Source organism: Pieris napi, chromosome 23 (assembly GCF_905475465.1).
Source record: "Pieris napi chromosome 23, ilPieNapi1.2, whole genome shotgun sequence".
Taxonomy (NCBI): Eukaryota; Metazoa; Arthropoda; class Insecta; order Lepidoptera; family Pieridae; genus Pieris; species Pieris napi.
The window spans coordinates 2,771,414-2,798,979 of NC_062256.1; the positions used below are offsets into that span (position 1 = coordinate 2,771,414).

At 34.2% G+C, this 27,566-nt stretch overlaps 1 protein-coding gene across 1 annotated transcript; it reads left to right on the forward strand.

Annotated features, from left to right (window-relative positions):
- The first annotated feature begins 1,563 nt into the window (after positions 1-1,563).
- LOC125061446 (cytoplasmic FMR1-interacting protein) lies at positions 1,564-27,566 on the forward strand. The gene is made up of 28 exons (XM_047666907.1): positions 1,564-1,641; positions 1,992-2,128; positions 2,440-2,619; positions 2,743-2,924; positions 3,240-3,367; positions 4,262-4,359; positions 5,500-5,604; positions 6,084-6,169; positions 6,694-6,814; positions 7,888-8,079; positions 8,398-8,612; positions 9,599-9,729; positions 10,988-11,158; positions 12,995-13,077; positions 13,339-13,481; positions 14,367-14,540; positions 15,298-15,436; positions 16,204-16,290; positions 17,132-17,331; positions 17,759-17,892; positions 19,195-19,386; positions 19,922-20,046; positions 20,344-20,422; positions 20,868-20,962; positions 24,431-24,609; positions 26,008-26,070; positions 26,381-26,528; positions 27,271-27,566. Exons 1-28 carry the CDS (start codon positions 1,566-1,568, stop codon positions 27,433-27,435), a joined length of 3,828 nt encoding a protein of 1,275 aa, XP_047522863.1. The 5' UTR covers positions 1,564-1,565; the 3' UTR covers positions 27,436-27,566.

The window sequence follows — 27,566 nt, forward strand, 5'->3', positions numbered from 1 at the left end:
ACAATATTAAGGTGAAATTTTTAGTACACTGATACCAATATTGCATCGGGTCTGGCACCGATTTATTGTATATGTTGGGTTTTTAATCAAATTAATAATTTAAAAGTCGAGAACCAGCAACTGGCGGGAAGTGGCTCAAGGCCTATTTCATGTCCGGAGTTTTACGTTCCGGAGGCCAAGGCCAGGCCAAACATGCAAATGTATAATTTATACTAGGGATAGTCATTTATAAGTATTATAATATGGTTGAGGTTTTTTGTATAATAAATATTAATGAAGTGAAACTTCTTTAGGCGCATGAGGGTAATTTTTTTTTCGAAAACGTCACGAAGATGTGCAGCGTTTTTGTCGAAGAAAAGAAAAGGGAGAGAGCGATTGAGACCGATGGAGAGAGTGAGTGGGGTGAATTACCTTATAGAAATTCTATTTTTAAAATTAAAATTTCGTTTCTGAAATATTATTATTTTATATTGTATCCAAAATAATTTATTGTAATCTCAAATGACGAATTGTAAATTAAAATGCCACGCGTTTTAATTGTCGAAGAAATAAATTAGAAAAAAATTATAATTTGTATTATTAATTTTCGACACTTAATATTTTAATGACAATTACATTCATTAAATTCCTAAGATACCTTCCTTTTTCCTTCCCTCTAAGTCTCTGTATAAATTTGAACAAGACTTAAAAATTAGTTTGCCAGGGAAGTTTCACTTCTGAAATGTGTATTTTGTACACACGCACTTTTTTTGTAATATACCAATGCTACCAATAGATAAGATAAGACAAGCCTTTATTGGCTAAAAACTAAAAGATTAATTGAATTTACAACTAACAAAACTTATGTTAATTGTTAGTGATGTCTTTTTAGATACCTACTTAAAAGTTGCTTTTGTGTGGTTGAGTAGATCAAAAAATATTAACATTTTATATAAAAATCGTCAATAACTATATAGGGTGTTTTCAGAAAATAAATTTCAATAGCCCTATTAAATAAAGGGAGGTAAGTTAACTTAAACCCTTTACTTTATAATCAAATGTGACATTAAATATATCATTACCAGGATTTTGAATATATTGTTTATATATTTTCATTGATTCCTACTAGTTTAATTCATGGATAAAAGTTTGTAATTGTTAATAGGAGGGTAAGGTTAATATTATTATTCTTGTTGAGTTCTATACCTATAAATTTTGTTGGACAGTTTTAGTGATATCTTGGGAACCCCATTTCTGACTTGTTTTATTTAAACTGTCTTTGTCAAGTCCAATTACTGTCAATTGTCATATCAACAATTATTATAAATCAAGATGGTAGATACTAGACCGTAAATATTAAAGCTTAATACTTCAATAATCAATTGGTATTTAGATACATTTCAATTGAGAAAAATAAACAAAAATGTATCATAAATTAGTTTAAAGTCAAAACTGATAGTTAAAATGTATGTAATAGATTTGTATGAACTATAATACATTGTTGTGTACATTGACCGTGTATAAAGCGATATTTCCTGTTTAAAATTTAAATATTTTGTTTTTGGTGTATAGTTTACTTCTCAATCATGTCTGTTAGTGAAAAAGTTTCTCTTTCGGATGCTTTAAGCAATGTTGATGTTTTGGACGAGCTTACATTACCAGGTAAGTGATTATCTCGAGACACACCCAGTATACCATATGAAATACTGCATGCAGGCTATGAATCAGTGATAATACTTATCGTTGAGGAGTATTTTGGCGTTGTACCGTTAGAACAATTTACACTCCAAAATAATGTCTTTACCATAGTAAATTTAGCTGTATATAGTGATGCTGAAGGGAGTCCACTATATTATGTTATGTGGAAAGTAACATTATATTGTTAGGACTTTGCAAACTACCCAACTATGTAATTTTGAAGTTTTAGTTAGAAGAGTTAGAATATAATTAATTAATTACTTAACTTATAATATCTGTTGTGAATGTTTGATGTCAAAATATTAAATACACAGATGAGCAGCCGTGCATTGAAGCAGCACCATGCTCTATTCTTTATCAAGCCAATTTTGACACCAACTTTGAAGATCGCAATGGCTTTGTCACGGGGATTGCTAAATATATTGAGGAGGCAACTATACATGCCAACTTGGTAAGTTTATTTTATGATGTATTTAAAATCTTAAGCTTATATATCAGATATAAGCTTCATATATTCCAGAAAACTTATAACTATATATAGATAAATAATTTCCTTAAATACCAACCAAGGCAAGGACTGATTCCTTAAATGGGGGGTTTTTTTTTTGTAAAAATTGTTGTCTAATGTTCTTATTGTTAATGTAATTAATGTACCAAGTATGAAAAATTAAACCTGTAATCTTTTAGTTTTTCTATTTGTGGGATTTTTAAATAATGTTGCTAAACCAAACTGTATTCTATTAAATATGATTCATGTTTCAGAATGAATTACTAGAAGAAGGGAATGCCCATGCAGTAATGTTGTACACCTGGCGATGCTGCAGCCGAGCTATACCTCAGCCCAGGTCTAATGAACAACCAGATCGAGTGCACATATATGAACGGACTGTTCAAGTTTTGGCTCCAGAAGTGGATAAACTGCTGCAGTTTATGTACTTTCAGGTATTTAAAAAAATGTTCTGTAGGTTGTGCTTATTGTAATAAACATTTAAAACTAAACAATATTGTTGCTATGAATTAAGTATTGTGATCAGTTCAAGGAAATTAATTTTATAATATTTTCAGCGCAAAGCGATTGAAAGATTTTGTGGCGAGGTAAGGCGTCTTTGTCATGCTGAAAAAAGACGAGATTTTGTATCTGAAGCATATTTGTTGACATTGGGGAAATTTGTTAATATGTTTGCTGTATTGGACGAGTTGAAGAATATGAAAAGTTCAGTTAAAAATGATTATTCTACATACAGAAGGTAAATTATTTTATTTAGTTATAGGGTAGAAGGACTCCTTTCTCCGCAATTAGACTCGTGGTTGGTCCGTTGTGCGTACGTTTATTTAGTTATATAATCATAGGTAATTTCTATTTTTTACGTCTGTGAAAAATAAACGAAGAAAATTTAGCTGCTTGATTTTTTATGTTAATTATCATTTAACATGTTTTTGAATGTCTGATTATTGTTTTTTTTTAAATATGTATGTAAAAAAATTAACTATATAAATAAATTAATTATAAGTTTAAATTTGCAACAAAATAAAACTTAAACCATTTTAAAATAATCTTTCAGAGCGGCCCAGTTCCTCAAAGTTATGTCTGACAGCCAAAGTTTACAAGAGTCTCAAAATCTATCTATGTTCCTAGCAACACAAAACAAAATCAGAGATACGGTGAAAGACGCTTTGGAGAAGATTAATGGTATGAAAATCTTCTTAACTATATTCTGACTTTCTCCAGTTGGTCTACTACCATATGTAGATTGATGAAAAAAAGCCAAACTCTGTCCTTAAAATTATCCTAAACATTATTTATTTATTTCGTATTCCTACAGCTATCATCTATGAAAAAATAAATTACGTGTCACGTTGTTTGTCCACTATGAACTCCTAAACTACCGAACCGATATCAATCAAATTTGCACACCGTGTGCAGTTTGATCTAACTTAAAAGATAGGATAGCTTACATCTCAATTTATACCCGCAATATTATTTTATTACAAAATATTTGTTTATTATTTGATAGTAACAATTCTAACAGATGGCGCTGTGTTGAAAGTATTAAGGTTTCACATAAGCTACAATTTAATGGCATAACCACCAAAAAGCATGGTGGTCCCCATGACTGGTGTTCTCCTACCGTTTCCCTTGAATAGTTTACTACAATGTAATATAACAAAAACCTTAGCCACAGCAACGCTTGGCCAGTCTGCTACTAATTATATAGCCAAAGATGGTATACGTAATATGTATATACAAAAAAGTTCAAATATGTATTAACGGAAAAAATAAATAATAATTGTTAAAACATTTAACTAACTTTTCGGCTGTGTTGTGTAATGTGTTGATAGTGAGGGTGTGCTTATGATGCAGGTGGTTTAGCACTATTGATATTCTTAATACTTCTTTTAAGCATATTCCGCGATAGCTTAAACAAGTCCAGGCAAATATATAACAGTGTAACATGGGTTCAATCAAGCTGCTAAAAGACACCTCTTTGTTTGGGCAGAGCTGGCTGGCAAAGAGAGATAGCTGGGGCGAATAGCTTTCTGAATCATCCTTTAAGAATTTTTAAATATATTTTTATTTTCACAGGCTATGAAGATCTGCTCTGTGATGTAGTTAACATTTGTGTGCATATGTTTGAGACAAAAATGTATTTGACACCGTCCGAGAAACATATGCTTGTGAAGGTAAGTTCTTAATTCTTGTACTTTGATATGTTTAATACAGTACACAATAGGTAAGGGAGCGTTCAAGTATTACGTAACGCAATTTTTAAAGATTTTAGAAGCTCCCTCCCCCCATATAACGCACCATAACGTTTTTCTGTAAACCACAAAACTTTTCTTTGTTTTTTAGTTTTTCTTTAGCCATTTTCCAAATTTCGTTGGCATTTGACAGCTTTTATATGCCATGAACAGCTGATTAATCTCCCGCTTTCGAGGACATTACGGTATTTCATCAATCTTTGACAACAGCAATGTTACAGTTTTTTATTTTAAAAAAAAAAGTGACGTAACGCGTTGTTTAAATAACCCCCCTCCCGCCCATGTAACGCACTGTAACGTTTCAAAAGACTCCCCCCTCCCCCCAAATTGCGTTACGTAATACTTGAACTCTCCCTAATCTAGAAAATACTAATTGCACGCCCTTCAACTAGTGAATGAACAGTCTTCTGAGATATGTAGTTTGTTAAATATTAGGCATTAAACTAATTAAATCATATTATCATAAAAATTATTTAGTAACCTATTAAAAAAAAATAGTATCCAGGTATGCGTAGATAGAAGTATCCCAAAAACTACTGAACCGGATTTGCAACTTAGACTATTCGGCTGTGTACCTGATATTTGTCATGTCAGTTTTATTTATCGAGTGTACAAACACTTATGTACTTTAGCACACGTGTTTGGTAGTATAATGACAGGTCAAACTACTTTCTGAAGTCGGTTATTAAAATGATTATCTTATCCAGGGAGTGGTAGCGCCACTGGTTTATTGAATTTATAATTCTTTTGGTGCGTTAGGGAAAAATGATTAGAGTAATTTTTACGATGCGCGCGCACACCGTCACAAAAAATCGACACCCTTTTAGTGATATAGTCAACATTTTAGTTTTTGTGATATATAAATGTACATTATTTAACTAGAAAATGCGTTATAATAAAACTAAAACTTAAAACTTTCAATGTATTAAATACATTTTTTCTTCACACGTAGAAAAAGTTTTTCGAAAAGATTTTTATCTTGTTACGCCAAAGAAGTATAACTTCTAACGCTTGTATACACATGTTTTTATTTCTCTTAACCACTTTTAATTTGGATTTCAGGTTATGGGTTTTGGTCTTTTCTTAATGGATTCGGAGGTATGTAATATCAACAGACTGGATCAGAAGAAGAAGATACGTCTTGATCGTATTGACAGGATTTTTAAGGTATGAACATAAATCATATTAATTTATTTATTTCAAACTTGTTTTCTACGACTACAGCTTAAATCTCAATAAAAAAAATATAATTGTATAATTGTCTTGTTAACGATTTAAGAGTAAGATTTAGACATTGATTTCGTGTATGTAAAAAATACATTTTTGAGTGAAAGTTATAAGTGATATCTGAATTTCCCTAAGAATTGGAGAAATTCAAAAACTTTGTATGTAAAAATTTGGTGTTGCAATATTTAAAAAAATATGTGACAACGTAGCAAATTAATAATTGTTTTATCTTATTGAGTAGGCGTAGGTTATTTGTAGTTTTAACTACTTTGAAACCCAAAAGAGAACCTATTTCTGTATTATTGCATTGGATAAATAAACTAAAATTTAAAATACATTGTCACATACATGTTTATAGATAAACGATATAATATATTAAACAGGAAATAAGTAAAAAGTTATATGGTATTTGTTTTCAGAATTTGGAAGTGGTACCACTATTTGGTGATATGCAAATTGCACCTTTCAATTATATCAAGAGATCGAAACACTATGATCCTAGCAAGTAAGTAGGCAATTTATTTTATATTAAAAACTAGTAGACCCGGCATACTTTGTACCCCTAATAATCAAATGTCGTGTTTTAGATTAGCTAAACTGAATTTATGGTTTTATGAAAGTAATACAATGAATGCAAAATAAATATATATTAATATAAATAGTAATAGTATATACTATTAAGATAATAATGACAACCAAAATATGTCTATCCTTTTTCATTATTGACATTATTCTACATTATACTACATTTAAATACGTTTAAATTGAGGGTAGGCCAGAATTTACCGTATCGACGAGATGAACATTAAATGTTTGACAGTTATGAAATCCATCCACGAACATTATTTAATTTAAACATTAATAAACTTATGGTTGTTATTTCAAAATTCAAATAATAATAATAAAAAATATTAAAAAAACCATGAAAATCGATTCAGCCGTTCTCGAGTTATAAGTGTTCACACAACACAGACTTTGTTTTATATTTAAAATAAAACTATTCAACAATTTGAAAATAATCATCCACAGATGGCCACTGTCTTCGAACCTGAACCCGTTGTCTCCACAAGCTGACCTGATGGTGCACCTGCCTCAGATAAGAGAAGAGCATCAGAATTACATTTCGGAGTTGGCCAGATATAGCAATGAGGTAAATTTCTTAGCCAACTTCAATAGACGTGAAGGTTCTTTTTTCTTCGAAAATTTTAATTTCTTCTTCTTCGAATTCAATCTTATTTAAAGTAAGAGTTGTTCGCTGTGAATCACGGTCTATCCCGGCTATGCACGTTTTTGTTTGTATTTTGAAAATAAATGTCAGAGATAATGTATCATTCTAATGGGAACATAATTTTTGATATTAGTCCAGTTTTTTTTTAATGTAAATTTCCCAATATATCTTATATTAGTCCAGTTAAGGAGTTTGTTACAAAAATACAAATCATTCTTCTTTATTACATTTTAAAGTAAAGTAAAAAAAATCTTTTAATCATATTGGTAACGTAATGTAAACTTATGATTCCTCAGTAAAGAAATACATATTAATGCTTCTAATTTTACATTTTCTGCCAGTTCTCAAGGGCGTAGAACGGACGAGAAGAACTGGCAATAAAATCTCCGCCAGTCTTTTTAATCGCCATTTTTTTAAAACGTGGTTTCTTTAGTAAAACGTTACGATGCGGGGCGGGGATTGAATTACGCGTTATTGTTAATATTATTTTCGACTTTCCAGTTAGACCACATAATGGTAACTTTTAGGTATAAGAGTCACTAGGTGGTCACGAAACGTTTTACTATACTTGGGTACAGAAAAACGTTACGGCGCGTTACATGGGGGGGGGGGTCCAATAATCTCTAAAAATTGACGTAATACTTGAACGCTCCCTTATTCATATAGGTACACCTGCGAACCCAGAGGTGACTCCATTGACATGCACTCCCTGGATTCTTCCCTTTAAATATGAATTCATCAGGCTTTGCCATCAACGCCATAGTGTTGAAGCTTATCAGGATAAACACAGTCATAGGCCTTTGACAGTTCACAAATGACGCCGACTCCATCATATGATTCTTCCCAGACGTTAAATATGTCCGAAATTAACTTCTTCCCTTTGTTTGAGCAGGCATGAGCCATCCTTGTCCAAAAAATGATTAAGTCTTGCAGTTCTCATCTGCCCTACGAGATCTGGCAGTAGGTATTCCTTTTAAGAGCCATTTATTTTATAGGTGACGACGACGTTCAAAGAAGCAGGTTCGGATAACGAGAACAAAGCAGTCACAGAATTGTGTCTGCGTGGACTTCAGCTGCTCTCGTCTTGGTGTTCTGTTCTCACGGAGTTGTGCTCGTGGAAGTTGTTGCATCCAACTGATCACACCACCAACAGTAGATGTCCACCTGATGCTGAAGAGTATGAGAGGGTAAGAATGACAAAATAAATAGAAGCTTCTAGAATAGTCTTGGTTTTTTTATGTAATAAGAGGCAAACGGGCAGGAGGCTCACCTGATGTTACGTGGTACCGCCGCCCATGGACACTCCCATTGCCAGAAGGCTCGCGAGTGCGTTGACGGCCTTTAATTTATTGTATTGTGTATTGTTGTTTTTGTTAGCGTCGCAACCCCACTACCCGTAATTTTATGTTAGTTATAAGCTCATATTTTAAACCATTAAAGTCAGTTATTACCCAGCTTCACACAAAGTTTTTTGTTTGAACATCTCCTACTATGTTTATTCATAGGCCACTCGCTACAACTATACGTCAGAGGAGAAGTTCGCGATGATCGAAGTGATTGCCATGATCAAAGGCCTGCAAGTGCTGATGTCTCGTATGGAGACAGTGTTTGCTGATGCGGCACGTAGAGCCATTTATGCTGAACTACAGGATTTCGTTCAGCTCATACTTCGGGAACCGCTGAGGAAAGCGATTAAGAATAAAAAGGATTTAATACGAAGGTATGTTTGGGAATAGGCTCTTGAATAATGATAAAAAATTAGTATAAAGAAACAAAAGGTTGGTTTGGTATCTATTTACGGGTCCATGGACGTACGTACGTATACGTATTTCGTAAGTAACTAGCTGACCTGGCAAACGTCGTTTTCCCATGTATATCATTTATAGTAAAAAATAGGGATTGATCGTAGAGGGGTGAAAATTAGAGGTTGTTGGTATTTTTAGGTATAAAAACAATAAAAAAATAAAATTTATCTAGAAATTAAAAAAAAATAATTTAGGGGTGGACTACCCTTAAAATTTAGGGGGATGAAAAATAGATGTTGTCCGATTCTCAGACATACCCAATATGCACACAAAATTTCATGAGAATCGGTCAAGCCGTTTCGGAGGAGTTTAACTACAAACACCGCGACACGAGAATTTTATATATTAGATTTCGCATGCCATAAATCAAGGTATATTGACTTATTTACAAGATTTCAAAAACCGTTTTACTTTTTAAAATCTTTATTAGTGAACCTATAGAAATTTAATTTTGTTAAGCATTTAAAAAATCAAATGAAATATTCATAATTTTAAGTATCCGCCATTTCGCTAGACATACCGGCGTCTCACCAATTCCTATGACTGGGATTCCTTGGGATTGATTTACTCCAGTTAAAACAATTTGTATGACTAAAAACTTGGCGATGAAAAAGAGTGGCGGAGAGTTTCCTGCCAGTTCTTCTTGCCCGCTCTACGCCCTTGACTTGCGAACTGATAGTAAATGTATATTCAAAATCAATTTAACATCTTTTCTTACCTATATGAATAAAGTTATTTTTAGTATGAAAATTGTTAACTATTGACTTTTTATAAGTAAGATTAAAGTTATTTTACTCCATAACAGTTTTGTAAGCCATATATTATAGTGTTCTCTCAATTACACTTTTAGTTTTCATAATCTAATAGCGCATTTGTTTGAAGCAAATATATATTTTTGCAGTATAATAGTTTCGGTACGAGAAACGTGCGGGGATTGGGCTAGAGGTTGTGAGCCCCAACAGGACCCAGCTCTACGTGGAAAGAAGGACGGCGAAGCTAGTTTCACTATTAAAGTGCCAAGGCGGAATGTTGGTGAGTTCTTTTTTTTTTTCAGCACTTGGCAACTACCGTCTAGAATAGAAAAGTGTTTATTAAGTCTTAGGCGAGTTATTGGCTGGTCTGATAGGTTAGTGTTATTGAAAATAACCTGTATTTAAAAAGAGTAAATTATTAATTTGTAAAAAAATCTATTACTAAAAAGATTTTTTTAAAGCACGTCACGTGACACAAAACGTTTCACTTTAAAAATTACATTTGTATATGTTCTATAGTCACTGATAAATAATCTGAATTTTTTAATCATGTCGAATAGCCCATTATTAGACTTATTGTGTTTGAAGAGGAGACTCACAAATTCGACTAAAAATACTGCTCCACTGCTTGCATCGTTCTCGGTCCTTATTTCGCCTCGTTTAAACTTAGCAACAACTGTTCAACGGTTGATTTACCTGGTGCAGAGTTCGAATAATGTTTATCAAGCCAATCCTTGGCTTCAATAGTATTTTATTTCGCAAAAAAGCTATTCTTTATTAACACACAAAATTCCTTTTTATCTTTTTTTTTAGACAAAAAATTGATCAAACTTTTATTTATTCAAAACTCTCGTTAAACGTAAATTAATCAATAAAGATTTTTTATAAATTTGACGATTATTTAAAAGATCCTAGCCTTGGAATTGATTTGCTCCAGTTCAAACAATTTGTATGACTCAAAACTTGGCGATTAAAAAGAGTGGCGGAGAGTTTCTTGCTCGCTCTACGCTCTTGACTTGCGAATTAACATCTTTTCTGTTGACGTTCATATGTACTTGATCTATATATATATATAATGAAAATGGTCTTCGCCTCAAGGCTCAATCACGCCTAAACCACTGATCGTATCGACATGAAACTACCACCATTCGATGGTTTATGGCTTTATTTATTTATTAAATTCCAACGTTCCTTCATTTTTTTATTGCTGTTTTACTTTTATGAAAATTTATCCATACGGATTTCACCGCGGAAACATTCGGGGAGGCTTCCTAGAACCTCTAAACGTCAACATCTGTTAAAAACTCGATTTTCGAAAAATTTCAATTTTCTTAGCGGGAAGTTAAAAAGAAGAATAATAAAAATATGAAATAAAATAAAATAATGAAACATAAAATTTATTTTAATTCGTCCAGCAAAGCGGGCGCGAAACGGCTAGTTATCTATATGAATAAAGTTCTTTTGAGTTTTGAGTTTGAGTATTTCCAAAAATACAATTTTTTTGGGCTCAAAATGAATATATTATTCTTATTTTGCAGGCCCATCAACAACCCAACTATACATGGTGCGCACGCAACTAGAGGCCCTTATATCGGACAAATCCGGGGGGCGACGTACACTGCGAAAGGATTTGGACGCGACCACTCTTGTGCAGATTGAAACGTTTCATAGACAGAGCTTCTATTGGACTTATATGTTGAATTTGGCTGGTAAGTTTACCTTAAAAATATTTTTCTATTTACTCTTATAAAAGGTTAGTTTTTAAAATCTCTTCTTTAAAGCTTATCACTCTCCTTGTAATTGAAGTGAAACTTCTTTATCGGGGTTGGAAAAAAATGTAGTGTAACATTTTTTCGTTACGCGTCACATTTTTCCGTTACGCGCCATCTTTTGAAGTGAAACTTCTTTATCGACGTATGGGAGAAATTTTGTAGCAGGTTACGCGCCATGTTGCTTTTTGAAGTCAAACTTCTTTATCGGCGTTGGAAAAAAATTTACACACATTTGTCACATTTTTCGGTTACGCGCCATCTTTTTCTTGTCCCTACCACGGTTGATCCGAAGAGATTCGAAGCCATTAGTAACAAAAATATATAATAACGATAACAATGATACTAAAAATTATATTACAATTTATGAAATTCTGTAATAATCTTAGTGGTAATAAGGTAAAATGAAATAATTGTATTATTTGTATTCAAGTCTATTAAAAGTCTAAGTCTAGTGATATTAAAAGCCTTTTGTTAAACTTTATCTAATTTAACTTTATTTAACCAATTTCTGTAAAGTTAGTTGCATATAGATAATTTTTCGAAAAATAAGGTCATAAAGAAGTTTCACTTCTAACGTGTGTACACTAGTACACGCACATTTTTTTTTTTTAATGTATGTACTCTAATTTTCTTAATTTACTTACATTTTCTTGGCCGTTAAGAGCGTCACTGTCATAGATATTAGTATTGCCAGTAAATAAAAATTAACTAAATATATGCATAATTTAAAGTCATGCAGGCTAACTTAATAATTTATTGAAATTTCTTATAAACAATGTATCTACAAAATACATGAAATGAATAAAAATATTTTTTATTAGATGTTGGTAGATAGTAAAATTATTTATTGTACGCACCAAAATGGTGACGGTAGTACCAATTTTAGCAGGCCAAGAAGAGTATGTGGCACTGTATTCGAAACTATTGTTTGGCTCTCGTACCGTCTATTGCGCCTGTGCGATAGCTATGATTACGATAAATGCCAAGACTTTTTGGTACAATGTACACATTTACATTACATTACACACACACACACATTACATTACATTGTTACATTTGGGTCTTCATAACTTGTATATATTTTTTCTATATCTTGAATTTGTGTCATGTTTCTTTATTAATATAAATAAAACTACCTATACTCCGATTTTTAAATCCGTAGAATTCTCACAGCTATCATTTTTTGACATGTCAGAGATGGCAAACCTTTTTGACCGGGCATATTTTTCAATTTCAATACGAGTTAACATCTGAGTGTATACATACATTTTATTTGTTAGTTAATGTATATATTTTATTAAGTTCGGTGCTCCACATTAAAAGTGGTTTAACGGCGAGCGATAATTACGTTCCTTTTCATCGCAAACAGTGAAAAACGCACAAGTTAAGAAGATTTACTAAACCAGGAATTAGTTGGCAGTGATGCCTGCTAAAGAATAAAATAAAGTAATTAAAATTAATTCGATATATTGTTCGTGATATTGAAATTATTAGATCACTTGAGTAAGTAAATATTTAGATTTACCTTTTTGTAGGTAAAACATAGAAATACTTAGCATTTTATTTTATTGCCCTCAAATGGGTCAAATCTGTCCCTTTTTCGGTGGAGAACTTTTTTAGTAACAACACTTATGAAATGTCAGAATTCTGCGGAATGAAAAATCTGAGTATAATTCATATATCTCTTTTCATCCATAGAAAAGAGTGTTTTACACTGTAATTGAAATGTTTTAGCTTTTATGATAGTGTCAGTACTTTTTTTTTGTTTTTCAGATTCCCTTCAGAAATGCTGTGATCTCTCTCAGTTGTGGTATCGTGAGTTCTATCTTGAAATGACCATGGGCAGGAAGGTCAATGTAAGTATTATTACATAATGTTTAACTTATTTATTACTTATTTAAATTCATTTTTGTTATAGTTTCAAAAAACTTGTGAAGAAAACAGGTAAGAAATTAACGTTTCAACGGAACGGACAAAAGTGATAAAGATGTAACCAGATATTTTAACAGTCCGATTTTCATCAAAATTCTTTGCAGATTACAGTTGAAGTTCTTTATAATTACATTTGATTACTGATAATTTAGTTAAAAGGTGTTTATAAGTAACGTATCTTTCAGAAATGCACAGTACGCCACCAGCACAACGAAGAGTGCAACGACTTAATCACAATGGAGAAACGGATTCAGTTCCCGATTGAAATGTCAATGCCGTGGATTTTGACGGATCACATATTGAGAAGCAAGGAGCCGGCAATGATGGAGTAAGAATTTTTTAATTAATTTTAGATTCTACAAAAATGCTACGGAAATTTTTGCATTGAACGTGTCTAACACGAAGACGTTACGTTCTACTCACAAATAATGGCCCTTCTTCTGGCGCGTTAGGGAAAAATTATGAGAGTAAATTTTTACGTTGCGCTCGTACACCGTCACAAAAAACCGACACCGTGAACTTAGCTATAGTCAAGATTTTATTTTGTGATATTTAAATAAACCTATATATCAATTAAATACCTTTTTTTCTATTGGTAGTGTCGTTTTTTCTAAAAAAACGACTCACAAAATCTTATTACATTTTTATGTTGTTACGCCAACGAAGTATAACTTACTTATCGAACGAAAAAAAAATCGTTACATAATACTTGAACCTTTATATGCAAGTCAGATTTTTCTTCATATATACATTTACGTTTTTACACGATTTAAAATTCCTTGGGTTTTTAAATCGTCTTGCAAAGAATGTGTGCCGTGAACATGTGTGTGATGGTATATTGGGTCCACGTGTGCACTCAGCGCAGAAAAGAACTTTCCCGATTCCTTTGTTTTTTATGGCTCTGGCACGGTTTGTGCATTAGCCAGCGTCAAGTATAGGATTTTTATAATTCGTGCTTGGAACTTCGACCGTGTCCTCCATGTACGGTTTAGGCACTCGCCCGGTACCGCACAACCCCCCCAAAGGCCGAGATCAAATTTAAATTAAATTAAAACTTGCCCTCGAACCGGGAATCGAACCCGGTACCCCTCACCTAGCTGCCGCTTAATAAGACTGCTAGGCTATGAGGCCCCTCCTGATTCCTTGATGCCGACAATTTCATCGATAAATCAAAGCAGTTCGTAATTCAGAAAAATTACGATTTTTTTTTCAGATATGTGCTATATCCGCTTGACCTATACAACGATTCGGCCCAATACGCGCTCACAGTGTTCCGGAAACAGTTCTTGTACGATGAAGTGGAGGCCGAAGTGAATCTGTGCTTCGATCAGTTCGTCTACAAATTGTCTGAGCTTGTCTATGCTCATTATAAGCAGTTGGCTTCGAGGTGAGTAGTAGAATATTTTGCGATATTTTATAGGAATGTATCGGCTGACTGATTCAAAAAAATTGTTTTGAGAGTCGCTAAAAATGGAAGAAATTTTGAAGTGAAACTTATGTATGAGGGTAAATTTATTACGGAACGTCACGAATATGTGCAGCGTTTTTGTTGAAAGGGAGAGAGCGATTGAGACCGATTCAGAGGGAGTGAGAAAGGGCGAACGTTGCATGAGGCAAATAGCCATGTTGTATTAATTTTAGACACTTAATATTTTAATTCATTAGATTCCTAAGATCTTCCTTTTCCCTCCCTCTAAGTCTCAGAAATCTAAAGTTTTAGATTTGTATTAATATGAACAAGAGTTAAGAATTAGTTTGCCAAAGACGTTTCACTTCTGACATGTTTACTTTTACGCACGCACTTTTTTTATAATAAATTAAACTTTAATTAATATATAAGGCCAATTATTATTATTTTATTTACTCGGGATGCTGTGTTAATAAAGTAATAATTTCCTAGTAAAATGTTGTACTCTAAAGCTACGGTTTCCTAGAAAAGCGGTGTTGGTAACTAACGGCCGTCATTTTACGGTTGTTAATAACCGCCATCTTTACGGTGGCCAAGCTGTGGTTTCCTAGAAAGTTTTTTGCTTTAATAGAATTTCGCGTAAATCATAGACAATAATTGTAATATGTGTGGTGATTCTGTGAATTAACGCCCTATATAACGCCTTTGATATCGTATGTTTTTTTTCTAATTTTAGTATGTTATTGGACAAACGGTACCGCGGCGAGTGCGCAGCGCGTGGGGCGAGTACGGGGTGCGGGGCGGGGCGATACGCGTCACTTTTGCGGCAGCGACATGTCGCGTTGCTCGGCCGACATGTTGATCTCTGTGCATTGGTAATTTTATTTATTTATTTATTAACACTTCGTTGCATTACAATAGAAGAATTGAAAAACAAAATGAAAAGGAGGGCAACCGGCGGCCTTATCGCTTTCCAGCGATCTCTTCCAGGCAATTACTGTGAGAAAAAAAAATGTATCTATTAATGTAAATATATATTTTAGTTTTAAATAGCCAATTGCATTACATTACAAGAGCGTACCAATTCGACGTTTCACAACTGAGCGTTATTTAAGTACCAGTATGTGGAACCAGTTGCCTACTGAAGTATTTCCGAACCAATTTGACTTAGGGTCCCTCAAGAAAATAGCGTACCAATTCTTAAAAGACCAGCAACGCACTCGCGAGCCCTCTGGCATTGAGAGTGTCCATGGGCAGCGTTATCACGTAACGTCAGATGAGCCTCCTGCCCGTTTGCCCCCTGTTCTATGACATTTTTTTATCAAGTAACAGAGGTTGTAATCTGATTGAAGCATATCATTGTATTGATTTTATTATGTACAAGTTTTTTGAAAAATCTTTCACTATATGCTCAAAAAGTGTCTTGGCCTTCCGAGAATCTTCCAGCGCTCTCTGTTCTGTGCCACCAGTTACTGGCTTTCAGCAGCAGGTACTCCTCTGTAGGACGCGAAGAAGAATTGGTAGCCCAACTGTAGGGTTGGGGTATACCTATTGGACATACCATCGACTACAATTTTTTTAAAGAGTAAAATCTCTCTTTGAAGAATTCCATTTGTATTTTTTTCAAATAATAAAATTTCAGGTCGCACAAAGAATAAACGCGGATATGCATCGCGCGTTGGACGCGGCGGTTGCCAAATTTGAAGCTGGCGATATAACTGGTGTTGTCGTAAGTATACCTTATATTAGTTTAAATTTGTTGTAATGTTCGTGGATGCTGTATTAAAAGGAATATATAGGAACAAGTGTTGAGCAACAATAATAGAAGTAATTAAAAGACCTCTCGTGACGAAATTAGGAACTAAAAATTGGTTGCCTTCAAAATGTGGTAATGTAATGATAGTAGAATTGTCTGCTCAAAAAGTGGCGAATTGCAAAGACGTATAGCGTTCGAGCTATTACGTACTCGAGCTTTTCCTTTACCTTTTACGAACTAGTGCGTTATCTTTCCCAACCGTCAAAATAATGTCTATTAAAAAGAAAAAACCAACCACGAAGTTTTTATGATTCACGCAAATATTTCTAAAACAAGCTACTAATTTGTTTCAATATCAGATTTAATGATTTCATTTACTGAGTAAGGTTAGGTTTCATTTCATCTCATTAAATTTTATATCAATAAAAAAATTCTACTGAAGACTTGGCTGTATGGGCATAGTTCCCTTGCCTACCCAGAATGGGTGAAGAAAAAAAAATCTTTACTTATTTTTTTTTACGGTTCGTTGCACAAAATGAGTAATTTCGACGATATTTTATTCAATGAACACCACCGAAACTCTGTATAATTGCACAAAATGTTTCGGAGAACATTTTACCGGAAAAGTCAAAAAGTCGCTACATCTACGACGAATTTATTGCGTGAAGAGAAGAGAAAAAAGCTAATAGTTCTATTTTTAGTTCCAATAGCTTTCTTTATAGCGAGGATTGAAATAAAAAAATGCTACCCTCAATAATAATAGTGGTTATCTTTATCCAGGATAATAAGATCATAATAAAAGTTTTCTTAACAGGAATTAGAGGGTCTGATAGCCGTGAACCGGCTCTGCCACAAGCTCCTAAGTCGATATCTAACATTGGACGAGTTCGATGCCATTCTCCGAGAATCTGACCATGGCGTATTGGCTCCATATGGAAGAGTCACGCTGCACGTCTTCTGGGAGCTCAATTATGATTTCTTGCCAAATTACTGCTACAATGCCGCGACCGATCGGTGAGTAAAATATGTCAAATATATAAACAGTTTTGCTTTAATTCGTATTCAAAGTTAAACAAATCAAGACATTTTTCATTTTTGGTCCTTCGAGTCGGATATGAATCCGGCTATGGATCCGACTCGAAGGACCAAAATATACGGTTCCTGAGTCGCTGGGGATGTTATGATATTAATGTGTAATGTATATTATTTGTTATCAATGCGCGTTAAACAAAGGTGTAAAATAATTTATTACTATGTAATGAAAATGCCGAAGAGAGAAGCCAGCATCTGGCTATACTCTCGGGGCGTAACTCCGACCATTTAGGTAATCGCCATGCAATCAATATAGGCTCATTCAATATAGTATTTTGTATGTAATCGCGTCAAAGACCCAGTTGTTAATTTAACTACTTTTATAATTATATAAAATATTCTCTTACAGATTTGTTAAATGCCGTGGAATCCAATTCGCTCCCGCGGTCCAAAGGGAGAAACCACAGCAGTTTGGACATGCGATGCTTTGGGGGTCCAAACAACTCAGCCTGGCTTATTCAGCACAATACGCCCAGTATAACGGTTAGTACTAGTACTAGAGCTCTTGTAACTCAGGCCTTAGCTTTCTATGTATTTTTCTTCAGAAACTTAGGTGATCGGTCTTTTGTGCCTGACACGTGTAGATTTTTTTCTAAGGCATGCCAGTTGCAAAACGTTACGATGCGGGGCGGGGATTGAATTACGCGTTATTTTTAATATTATTTTCGACTTTCCTGTTCTTTACACCACATATTTTTTTTAATTAAGGAAATTTTAAAGTATAAAGAGTCACTAAGTGATCACCAAACATTTTACTATACTTGGGTACAGAAAAACGTTACGGTGCGATACATGGGGGGGGGGGGGGGGGGTGTCAATAATCTCCAAAAATTGCGTGACGTAATACAAATAATAATACTTGAACGCTCCCTTATGTATTTATTAGTAAAATGGCATGCAAATATGTTTTAAAAGGTAGAAGTGACAATTATTATGAGTCATATCATTATAGTCAATTCTTGTATTATTTTATCATTACATTATCACATTATTAACATATATTGTTACGTTATCAAATTAATATTAATTAGAATATTTTACGCAAATAATCATTTATATAATCATATTTTTTTCCAAAAATAGTCCATTGAGTCGATTTTTTAAAAGTCTACTTAATTCTTTGTTATTTTTTCGTAAATTATTATAATCCATGATGATTTCCAAAACATCTAATACTCCTCAAAACCTAATACAGAAGTTATCGTAAATAACTGTAAATACCATTAAAATATATTTCAAAACATAGACGACAAACAAAATCAGCAGTCTGTGAACACATACTAGATAGGCCTAATCACTACATACGCTTTGACCAACCGAAAGTACTTGCGAAAGAGAAAAGATTCTTCCCAAGATTGGTACGCGAAGCCATTGAAATCAAAAAACACCCCAATTTCAATAGAGAAGACGGCCTAAAATTGACAAACACCTGGGATCCAATAATATCCAAATTAAAATCTCAAAAAGAAAAACAATCCGCGAAAATAGAGGACACCGTGAGCCATTGCTGCCAAAACCCTCCATCTTTTAGTCGATACCAACTCCGGGGAAATAAATACAGATAATGCAACTTTCTCTACAGCTGTGATACTTTTTGACATTCAACACCTTTTGTCTTCAGTCACCGTGACGCACGCTGTAAAGCACGCGAAACGTCGGTTAAATTTAAAATTATGTTAATTGTAAATTTATAATAATACATAACTTTAATCCGGTTAAAAAGATTTTTCTTTAAATATATTTTTTTTTTAAAGTTTTTATATATATTTATATTTATATTTTCAGGTTTCGTCGGTGCTCAACACTTGCACGCGCTGGTCCGTCTCCTGGGCTACCAAGGAGTGGCGGTTGTGGTGTCGGAACTTCTGGGTGTGGCTCGGGGTCTTCTACATGGGACTCTTGCGCAGTTCACACGAGCATTGGCGGCTGCTATGCCAAGGCACTGCAAGCTGCCCAGATATGACTATGGATCTAATGGTAAGTTGGAAGCGTTATATTCAAGATTTGATTTGAAAAGTTGGAGGGAAGGGAGGGTGGGGAGCGTTCAAGTATTACGTAACGTATTTGGGGGGGGGGGGGGGGGGTTTGTCCCTTTTGTAAAACGTTACGATGCGGGGCGGGGATTAAATTACGCGTTATTGTTTATATTTGTTTCGACTTACACCATATAATAGTAACCAAAGAGTCACTAGGTGGTCACGAAACGTTTTACTATACTTGAGTACAGAAAAACGTTACGAGTTACATTTAACCGTGGGGAACAGCTAGTTTAAAATATTACGCCTCCAAGTTTAAGTCAAAAAAAATTCAAAAGAAGGTTTTTTGTATGTGTGTGCGTGTGTGTGTGTGTATGTATATGTGGGTGTGTATGTGTGTGTGAGTATGTATGTGAGTGTGTATGTGTGTGCGTTTGTATTTGTGTGTGTGGGGGTGTGTGTAATGTGTCGTAATGTTTTAATTCCTATTTACAAGACGTTCTTTGCATAACATATATTCATTGAATTAATTTCAGGTGTCTTGGGCTACTACCACGCCCAATTGACAGACATAGTGCAGTATCCCGATGCAAGAACGGAACTGTTCCACGCGTTCCGTGAACTTGGAAACATTATTCTCTTCTGTATGCTGATTGAACAGGTAATTATTGATCTATACAAAAATTTAAAGTGCTATAAAGATGGTAGAGTAATTTAGTTAAATACAAATTATGTTTTTGTATATTTTGAAGTGGGTTTTTTATAGAATAGGAGGCTCGTACGTACGTAAGTACGTTGGCGGCCTTTTAATAGTCAAAGATAACGCTCCTCAAACGGTCATATGTCGTGTCATCTCTGACGTCACGCGTTATGTGCGCCCACGCATTGTAAAATGAAAATTTTGTATAACATTCTATTTAAATACATTAGAAACTAAAACCATTTTTTATATTTTCAGGCTCTCAGCCAAGAGGAAGTGACCGACCTCCTACATGCTGCTCCATTCCAGAATATTCTTCCCAGACCATACACAGCAGGTATTTTTAATTTTTTACTTATGTGTCATATATAGTATATCTTTGTATAAAATTTCCTGATTTCAAAAGAGAAATGAATGACAAGTACAGCGAAACTTTGTTGTGTATGTTTGAATAAATAGTTAACACAACAAAAAATAACAACAAAAGAAATTGTTACGCATTGGTTTTTTTATGGCTCTGGCACGATTTGTGCATTAGCCAGCGTCAAGTATAGGATTTTTTATAATTCGTGCTTGTCTTTAGAAATTCGACCGTGTCCTCCATGTACGGTTTAAGCACTCGCCCGGTACCGCACAACCCTCCCAAAGGCCGAGAACAAATTTAAAACCTGCCCTCGAACCGGGAATCGAACCCGGTACCCCTCACCTAGCTGCCACTTAATAAGACCGCTAGGCTATGAGGTTTATTAACCTCGACTTAAAAAGACTTAATGTGTTCACAGAGGGAGAAAAACCAGAGACAAAACAGAAGCGGCTAGAAGCGAAATACGCCGCATTGCAAATTGTTCAGAATGTCGAGAAATATGGGACGGCTAAGGTAATTTATTTATTTTTATTAGAAAATTTGTTTTTTCTTTTTACACGTTACCCTACTTCCATACCATTGATCAAACTCCTTTATATATATATATATATATATATATAGTTATATCAATCCGTCAATTGTTGATCATGCGTGCTATATCGCGAGCACTTTGTTGATCCGAAAACCTATGTTGATCCGGGTGGTTTTTGTTGATCCAATATAATATTTTTTATACAAATGTGGTTCCGACCGGATCAACGATTTACTCCGTTGAAGTTTAGGAAACGCAACCGAAATGTTGATCCAATATACAAATCCACTCCGATAGTTGTTGATCCGATTCAAATGGGCCAATCAGAAGTCAGCAAGTCCTCCTACTGGACTTACCTAAGGTATTTGGATGGTTTAATTTCTATAATTTATTGCAAGACCACCTAATCAGTAACTTTTCTTTATTTATTCAGTTTTTATGTTTATAGGTATGATATATATTTATGGTAAGGAAATTTATGACGACACGCGCTTGTCGCTTACCCGATGTTAAGCTTCGTGGCTAGCTTCATGCATGCCAGCAGCTTTATGTCATACAGAGTATGTGATATTGTATTGCACTCAGTAACCCTGAGATATAAGATCTAGAGTCTCGAAGCCCTGTTATTACTTCGCAAATAATGCCCTTCATCCCGGGACACCGTAGCGTTGTTTAGCTACCGCTTGGCCGTTGATTAACTGACAAAGGTCTGGCCTTTCCTCAGACTGGCCTTCGCAACAGTCCTACCAATACTCGATATAGTCTTATATAACTTGACGTATCACACGGAATCTTCATTAAAATATATTTACTTTTTTTATAAATATTGTTAACATACGACGTGTTAAGTTGCATCGAAGTCCTATTTTGAAGAATAGGTTCTTTATTTAAAACTTCCATACATTTGTTTTTGCCTGGATTTATCTTTTTATTTATGTATGATTGGAAATATTTTTTTACTAATTGTATCTCTTCATCCGACCACTTTCTATGACTGTTTTTTTTCGTTTCTGAATTGGATTATCACTATCACTATCGCTTAAACTTGGGCATTTTATTTTTGTCTTTCTGTTATTTGGTTTAATTTTGATATTTTTATTTTTAGAATCTTTATGATATATATTATTTTCTTTGGCTCGTCTAGTTTTATTTCGTTTCTGAATCTATTTATCATCATCAACATCGCTTTCACTTGTACTACTTGACCATTTTCTTTTCGTGTTGCTTCTGTTTGGCTTAATTTTGGGGTCTTTATTTTTAGGATCTTGGTTGTAATGATTGTCTTGTTTTTTATCGTTTACTTCATTATAGTCTCCAATTTCTATATCGTCCATGTTCTTATTGACTGTAGTTTCTGGTGTTTCGATAGATATTTTGGGGTTTGTAAGTAAGATGTTAGATTGGTCGCTTTCTATTGCCGAATTTTTTGAAGATGGCGTCTCTTCCTCAAAGTTTTTAGTTTCTTGGTATGATTGAGACCTAATCGTTTCTATTATGTTACTCTTCTTCTCCATTAATGTATTTTCATATTCTAAGAGTTGAGATCCTACAACAGCTTTTTGGAGTACCTGCATAGGCAATCTATAATTTTGTGCATGAACTGATATATTATGCCCTAGAAATCCTGCCAATTGCTCAGTATAATGATCATTTTGTTTAGAATGAATTTGGGACATTGTAGCAATATGATGTCTCATTCCGGTTGATGTAATCATCTCGGGGCGTTTCAAATTACACTGTTTTTTTATCATATCTAAACACTTACCGCCCTCAAAAGGTTCTTGTGTACCAGGTTTTGGAAATAAATATTGGTTGGAGCTTGGCATTTTTAAATCTTCACGGCAAGCTATTTTTAAATCTATGTTTTCTCGCATTATTTTTGTTAGTTTAGTTAGTTTGACCATGCCTGTTTGTTCATTAAAGCCACACATTTCTTTTATGGCACTTACAAATGTTTCATTGTTTTCAGGATCAATTGCGTCAGTGAGATTTTCAATAGTTGTGTCTTTTTTCCGCAATAAAATTAAAAGAGTAGCTAAATCTCTCATTTTGGAGAAAATCGCTTTACGACTTCGTCGTTCTTTTTTCTTCTTCAAGAGACGAGCACCGTATGCTATGATTAATGGATCATTTCTAACTACTAATGAAATTTCATCAGAACGAAGATGCGACAGTATTTTTTTTCTTTTAGCTCAATCGAAGCGTTCGCCGTATTGGGAACGATTGTTAAGCTGTTATTAAACAATGCTTTTCTTTTAAGTGACGGAAGAACATGTTCAGAAGCTTTACAATTTCTTAAATGTCTGAAAAATGAAGATCTTTTAAATGTACCCAAGCATGTTTTACAAGTAGCGTAAGTTGACGGACTAGAGGTACCCTGGTTGCTTCGTTTTGATGGTAATAAGGTTAAATGAGCGTCCCGATCAAAGCTATTAGAATTGTGTAAAAAAATTCCCTTGTTTCTCAATTTATCTGTAATTTTTTGTCGTTTTAGCTTTTGTATTTTAGGGTCTGTATCATTAATAGCTTTATACTGAAGAACTTCGATTTCATCTGCGTGGTTACGTAAAAGATGTCTAGAATAATTACGTATAGTTACAATTGCTTGACAGTAGAAACATACATTTCTTCGGTACCACTTACGTTTTCTCGCCGTATTATTAACGCTTTTTTCAACTTTACCTCCTCCAAAATCCGGAATTCCTTCTATGAGTACACTTACGCCCTCATTAGTCGATAAGTTCTGGCTACTTTCCCCACTATTGACTTGTGTGTTTCTTTCTTGTAACTGTTTTACTTTTCTATTGCAATTTTTTTCAACTGAACGACTGGGTCGTCATTATATTCATCGTTAAAAGACTAAAAGGTCAAGGTCAAAAGCCCTCGGATCAACGTTAGTTAGTAAGATTTCGCATATAAAACGGATGCACATTTGACTCGTCGGTATAATATTTGCGACCGTTACGGATCTACAAAAACATTATGTCAATGTATTTTTTGATGGCAAGTATGTTGCAAAGCGACCGATGCAGATCCCCAAACAAGCCTTCCATTTCTAATTCGGATTAAAGTATATCAGTTATATTTGTAAAGAGCCAATTATACACTGCAAGAAGGTGGATCAACATTTCTTTTAATATCTTACTAGATCAACGTTTACATAGAACGGATATATATATATATATATATATATATGGTTTCTCCTGTTTCTAGACGTAATTCCATGCATAGAAATGTTGATAGCATATAGGAATAATATTAGTTGTAAAAGGGAAGAGTGGGTGGAAGCAAAAATATACATCCAATCACATTTAATCGATTTTTTAAGGCTGCGCATGCGCATCCTCCTTAGTCTTGCAGTGCGGACGCGACAATTGGTAGGATCACCGTCTAAATATTTTGAGTATCAGTTATTTATTACCATTGTTAAAATGAAAAACCTATTCCAGCAAAGCCAACTGTCCCGCGAGGGCGATCTTTTAACCCGCGAGCGTTTGTGTTGCGGCCTATCCCTGTTCTCCGTTGTGTTGCGGCGCTTGAGGGCCAGCCTCACAGCTCCGCAGTGGCCAGCCCCGCCCTCGCCGCATCATGCCCCGCTGCACACAGATGACACCAGCGAGTTTCATAGGTAAGTGTATGAGTGTGAGAGTCGGATTTTAGTTTTTTAAGCTATTGCATAGATTTTATCGCGGGCTTTGAGCGCGGCGACCGAATCAAGAAATTCCGTAACGAAAATAACCTAACACACGATGACGTAATATAGGTGCGGCCAATACGTTTTAGAGCGGGACAGAACGCATACTGCGTATTCACATCTCTCTGAAGAGATCGGTGACGCGGCCGGTGCAGCTGGTACGCGTTAGAGTGAGACAGACTATATAGACGTTTTAGTCTGAGTCTGGTAGAGTGGTAGATTGAAATAATATTAAAGAAAAAAAATACTGCAATAATAAAAAATAAATAAATAATTATAATTGCATAAGTTGATAAAAAATGCTATGCAATAGCTTTACCGCGACAGTCCCCGAGTGCCAAACGTTTTTTTATTTTTTTTTAAGTTTCTTATATATATAGATTTATTATATGTATATATATAATAGATATAGGAGATAGATTTGTAACTTGCATTAAATATATTTTTTTAAATTTTATATCCTATATTTCTTGCATTAAAAACAAAAAGCATAGTTTAATTGTGGTAAAAACGATAAAGGCTGGTCATCACAAGTAAATATCGCTACGTGGTCGAAATTATAAAAAAAAACTGATTTTTATGTACTCCGATTTTTAATTCCGTAGAATTCTGACAGCTATCATTTATTGACATGTCAGAGATGGCAAACCTTTTTGGCCGGGCACATTTTTCAATTTCAATACGAGTCTGAATATCTGAGTCTATACATACATTTTATTGTTAGTTAATGTACCCATTTTAATAAGTGCGGTACTCCACAATAATAGTGGTTTTACGGCGAGTGATAATTACGTCCCTTTTCATCACAAACAGTAAAAAACGCACAAGTAAAGATAACATTTTATTTTTTTTAAAAGGTTTACTAAACCTGGAATTAGTAGGCAGTGATGCCAGCTAAAGAATAAAATAAAGTAACTAAGGTTAATTCGATATTATTTTTTTATTAATAATTAAAAAAAAAAATGATATTATTTTTCTCACTTCAGTAATTAAATATTTAGATTTACCTTTTTGTAGGTAAAACAAAAAGTACGTATCATTTTTTTTATTGCCCTCAAATGGGTCTAAAATTGTCCCCTTTTCGGTGGAGAATTTTTTTAGTAGCAACACTAATGAAATGTCAGAATTCTACGGAATTAAAAATCAGACTATAGATGGATTATAATTATAGTCTATCTATGAATATGAAGTGCTAACCCATACATGTGACACCAGTAAACTTGCAAGTGCGTTGACGGCCTTTAACTGGCATTCCCGTCTGTTGAAGACCTGGAACAGCTGGTTCCAAGATTATGTATAAATAAAAAAAATTAGTAACATTTTTTTTTTCAGATTGTGGTCCGCTCTACAATTCCTCTACTGTATACCCGTTGGTGACACGCAGTTTACTGTCGAGTAAGTTTTTTTTAATTTAGTTATAAAAATGACTTCTTCCATAGATAACAAATCGTTAAAAGTATGAATCGTTTTTGAGTAACCGTTTAACCGTTAAAAGTATTACGTCACGCAATTTTTGGAGATTATTGCCCCCCCCCCCATGTAACGCGCCGTAACGTTTTTCTGTACCCAATAGTAAAACGTTTCGTGACCATCCAATGACTCTTTCTAGCTAAAAGTTACCATTATGTGGTGTAAAGTACTGGAAGTTTTTCAAAAGGAAAATTCGTTACGTAATATTTGAACGCTCTCTGATGGATTTTTGCAGAGAGCTCTTCGGGGAAGGTCTTCACTGGGCCGGTTGCACCATCATGGCTCTGTTGGGTCAGCAGAGGCGGTTCGAAGCTCTGGACTTCTGCTATCACATCCTGAGGGTTCAGAGGGTGGATGGGAAGGATGATGTGGTCAAGGGGATTGTGAGTGTTTCTTAATGTTATCAGAAAAAAAAAAGTAAAAAATAATAATAATATAAAAATTAATATTTTATTGCTGCAAACCTAATTGCGGAAAGGTATTCTTGCCTTAATATCTATCTATTCTACACGAAAAGAGCGTACCAATTTTGAAAAAGCCGGCAACGCACTCGCGAGCCCTCTTACATTGAGTATAAAAAAATATAAAATTTGAAGGTTTATGTCTAATTTTTGAACAGATTTTCGTTTGTTTTACCAAAAATAGTCGCGTTATTTATGAATGTCATAGTATATATATATTTCAAAAATGAAAAGACTTTCTGATGGTAATTAGACCTGCAAAGTATAAAAACGGTTGGTAACGAATGCTGGAGATATTTTACCAATTTTTGAGTGAAATTTTACGATGCGCGCGCACCGTGACACAAAATCAACAGAATGAAGTTGCCCACGGAAGATGCTACGGCATTGGACATAATTTAAAAACAACATTCGAATAATAATAGAATTTACGTTACACTTAATGTAAGAGAATAATAATAAATATTTATTCAATTTTTCAAATGTAAATTGAACTTTATTGACTATAATGACTCCTTTTCCAGTCTTGGATTATTTAATTGTAATTAATTATTTGCAGGCAATCAAAAACTATTTTTAATAATGCCAAAGAAGTATAACTTTTTACGCGCGTACATAAGTACACGCACCAATTTTTTATATTTAACCAACAATTTTTTTCCAGCCTCTGAAACGTATGGTGGACCGAATCCGGCGCTTCCAAGTGCTGAACTCGCAGATCTTCAGCGTCCTCTCGAGGCACCTGGCAGCTGCAGATGACGACAGAGCTGGAGTGGAACACGTTAGATGCTTCCCACCACCGTCTACTAGCCATCACACAATCAACTAGAACTCTTGCCAAACAGATTTCAGATACATATAGCTGTCTCGTTCGTTCGTTTATAAAATGGTATAGGAGTAATAAGGACGAAACGTTTTAGCTTCCAAAAATTCAAAGAAAATTAACATTCCCCGAACTTA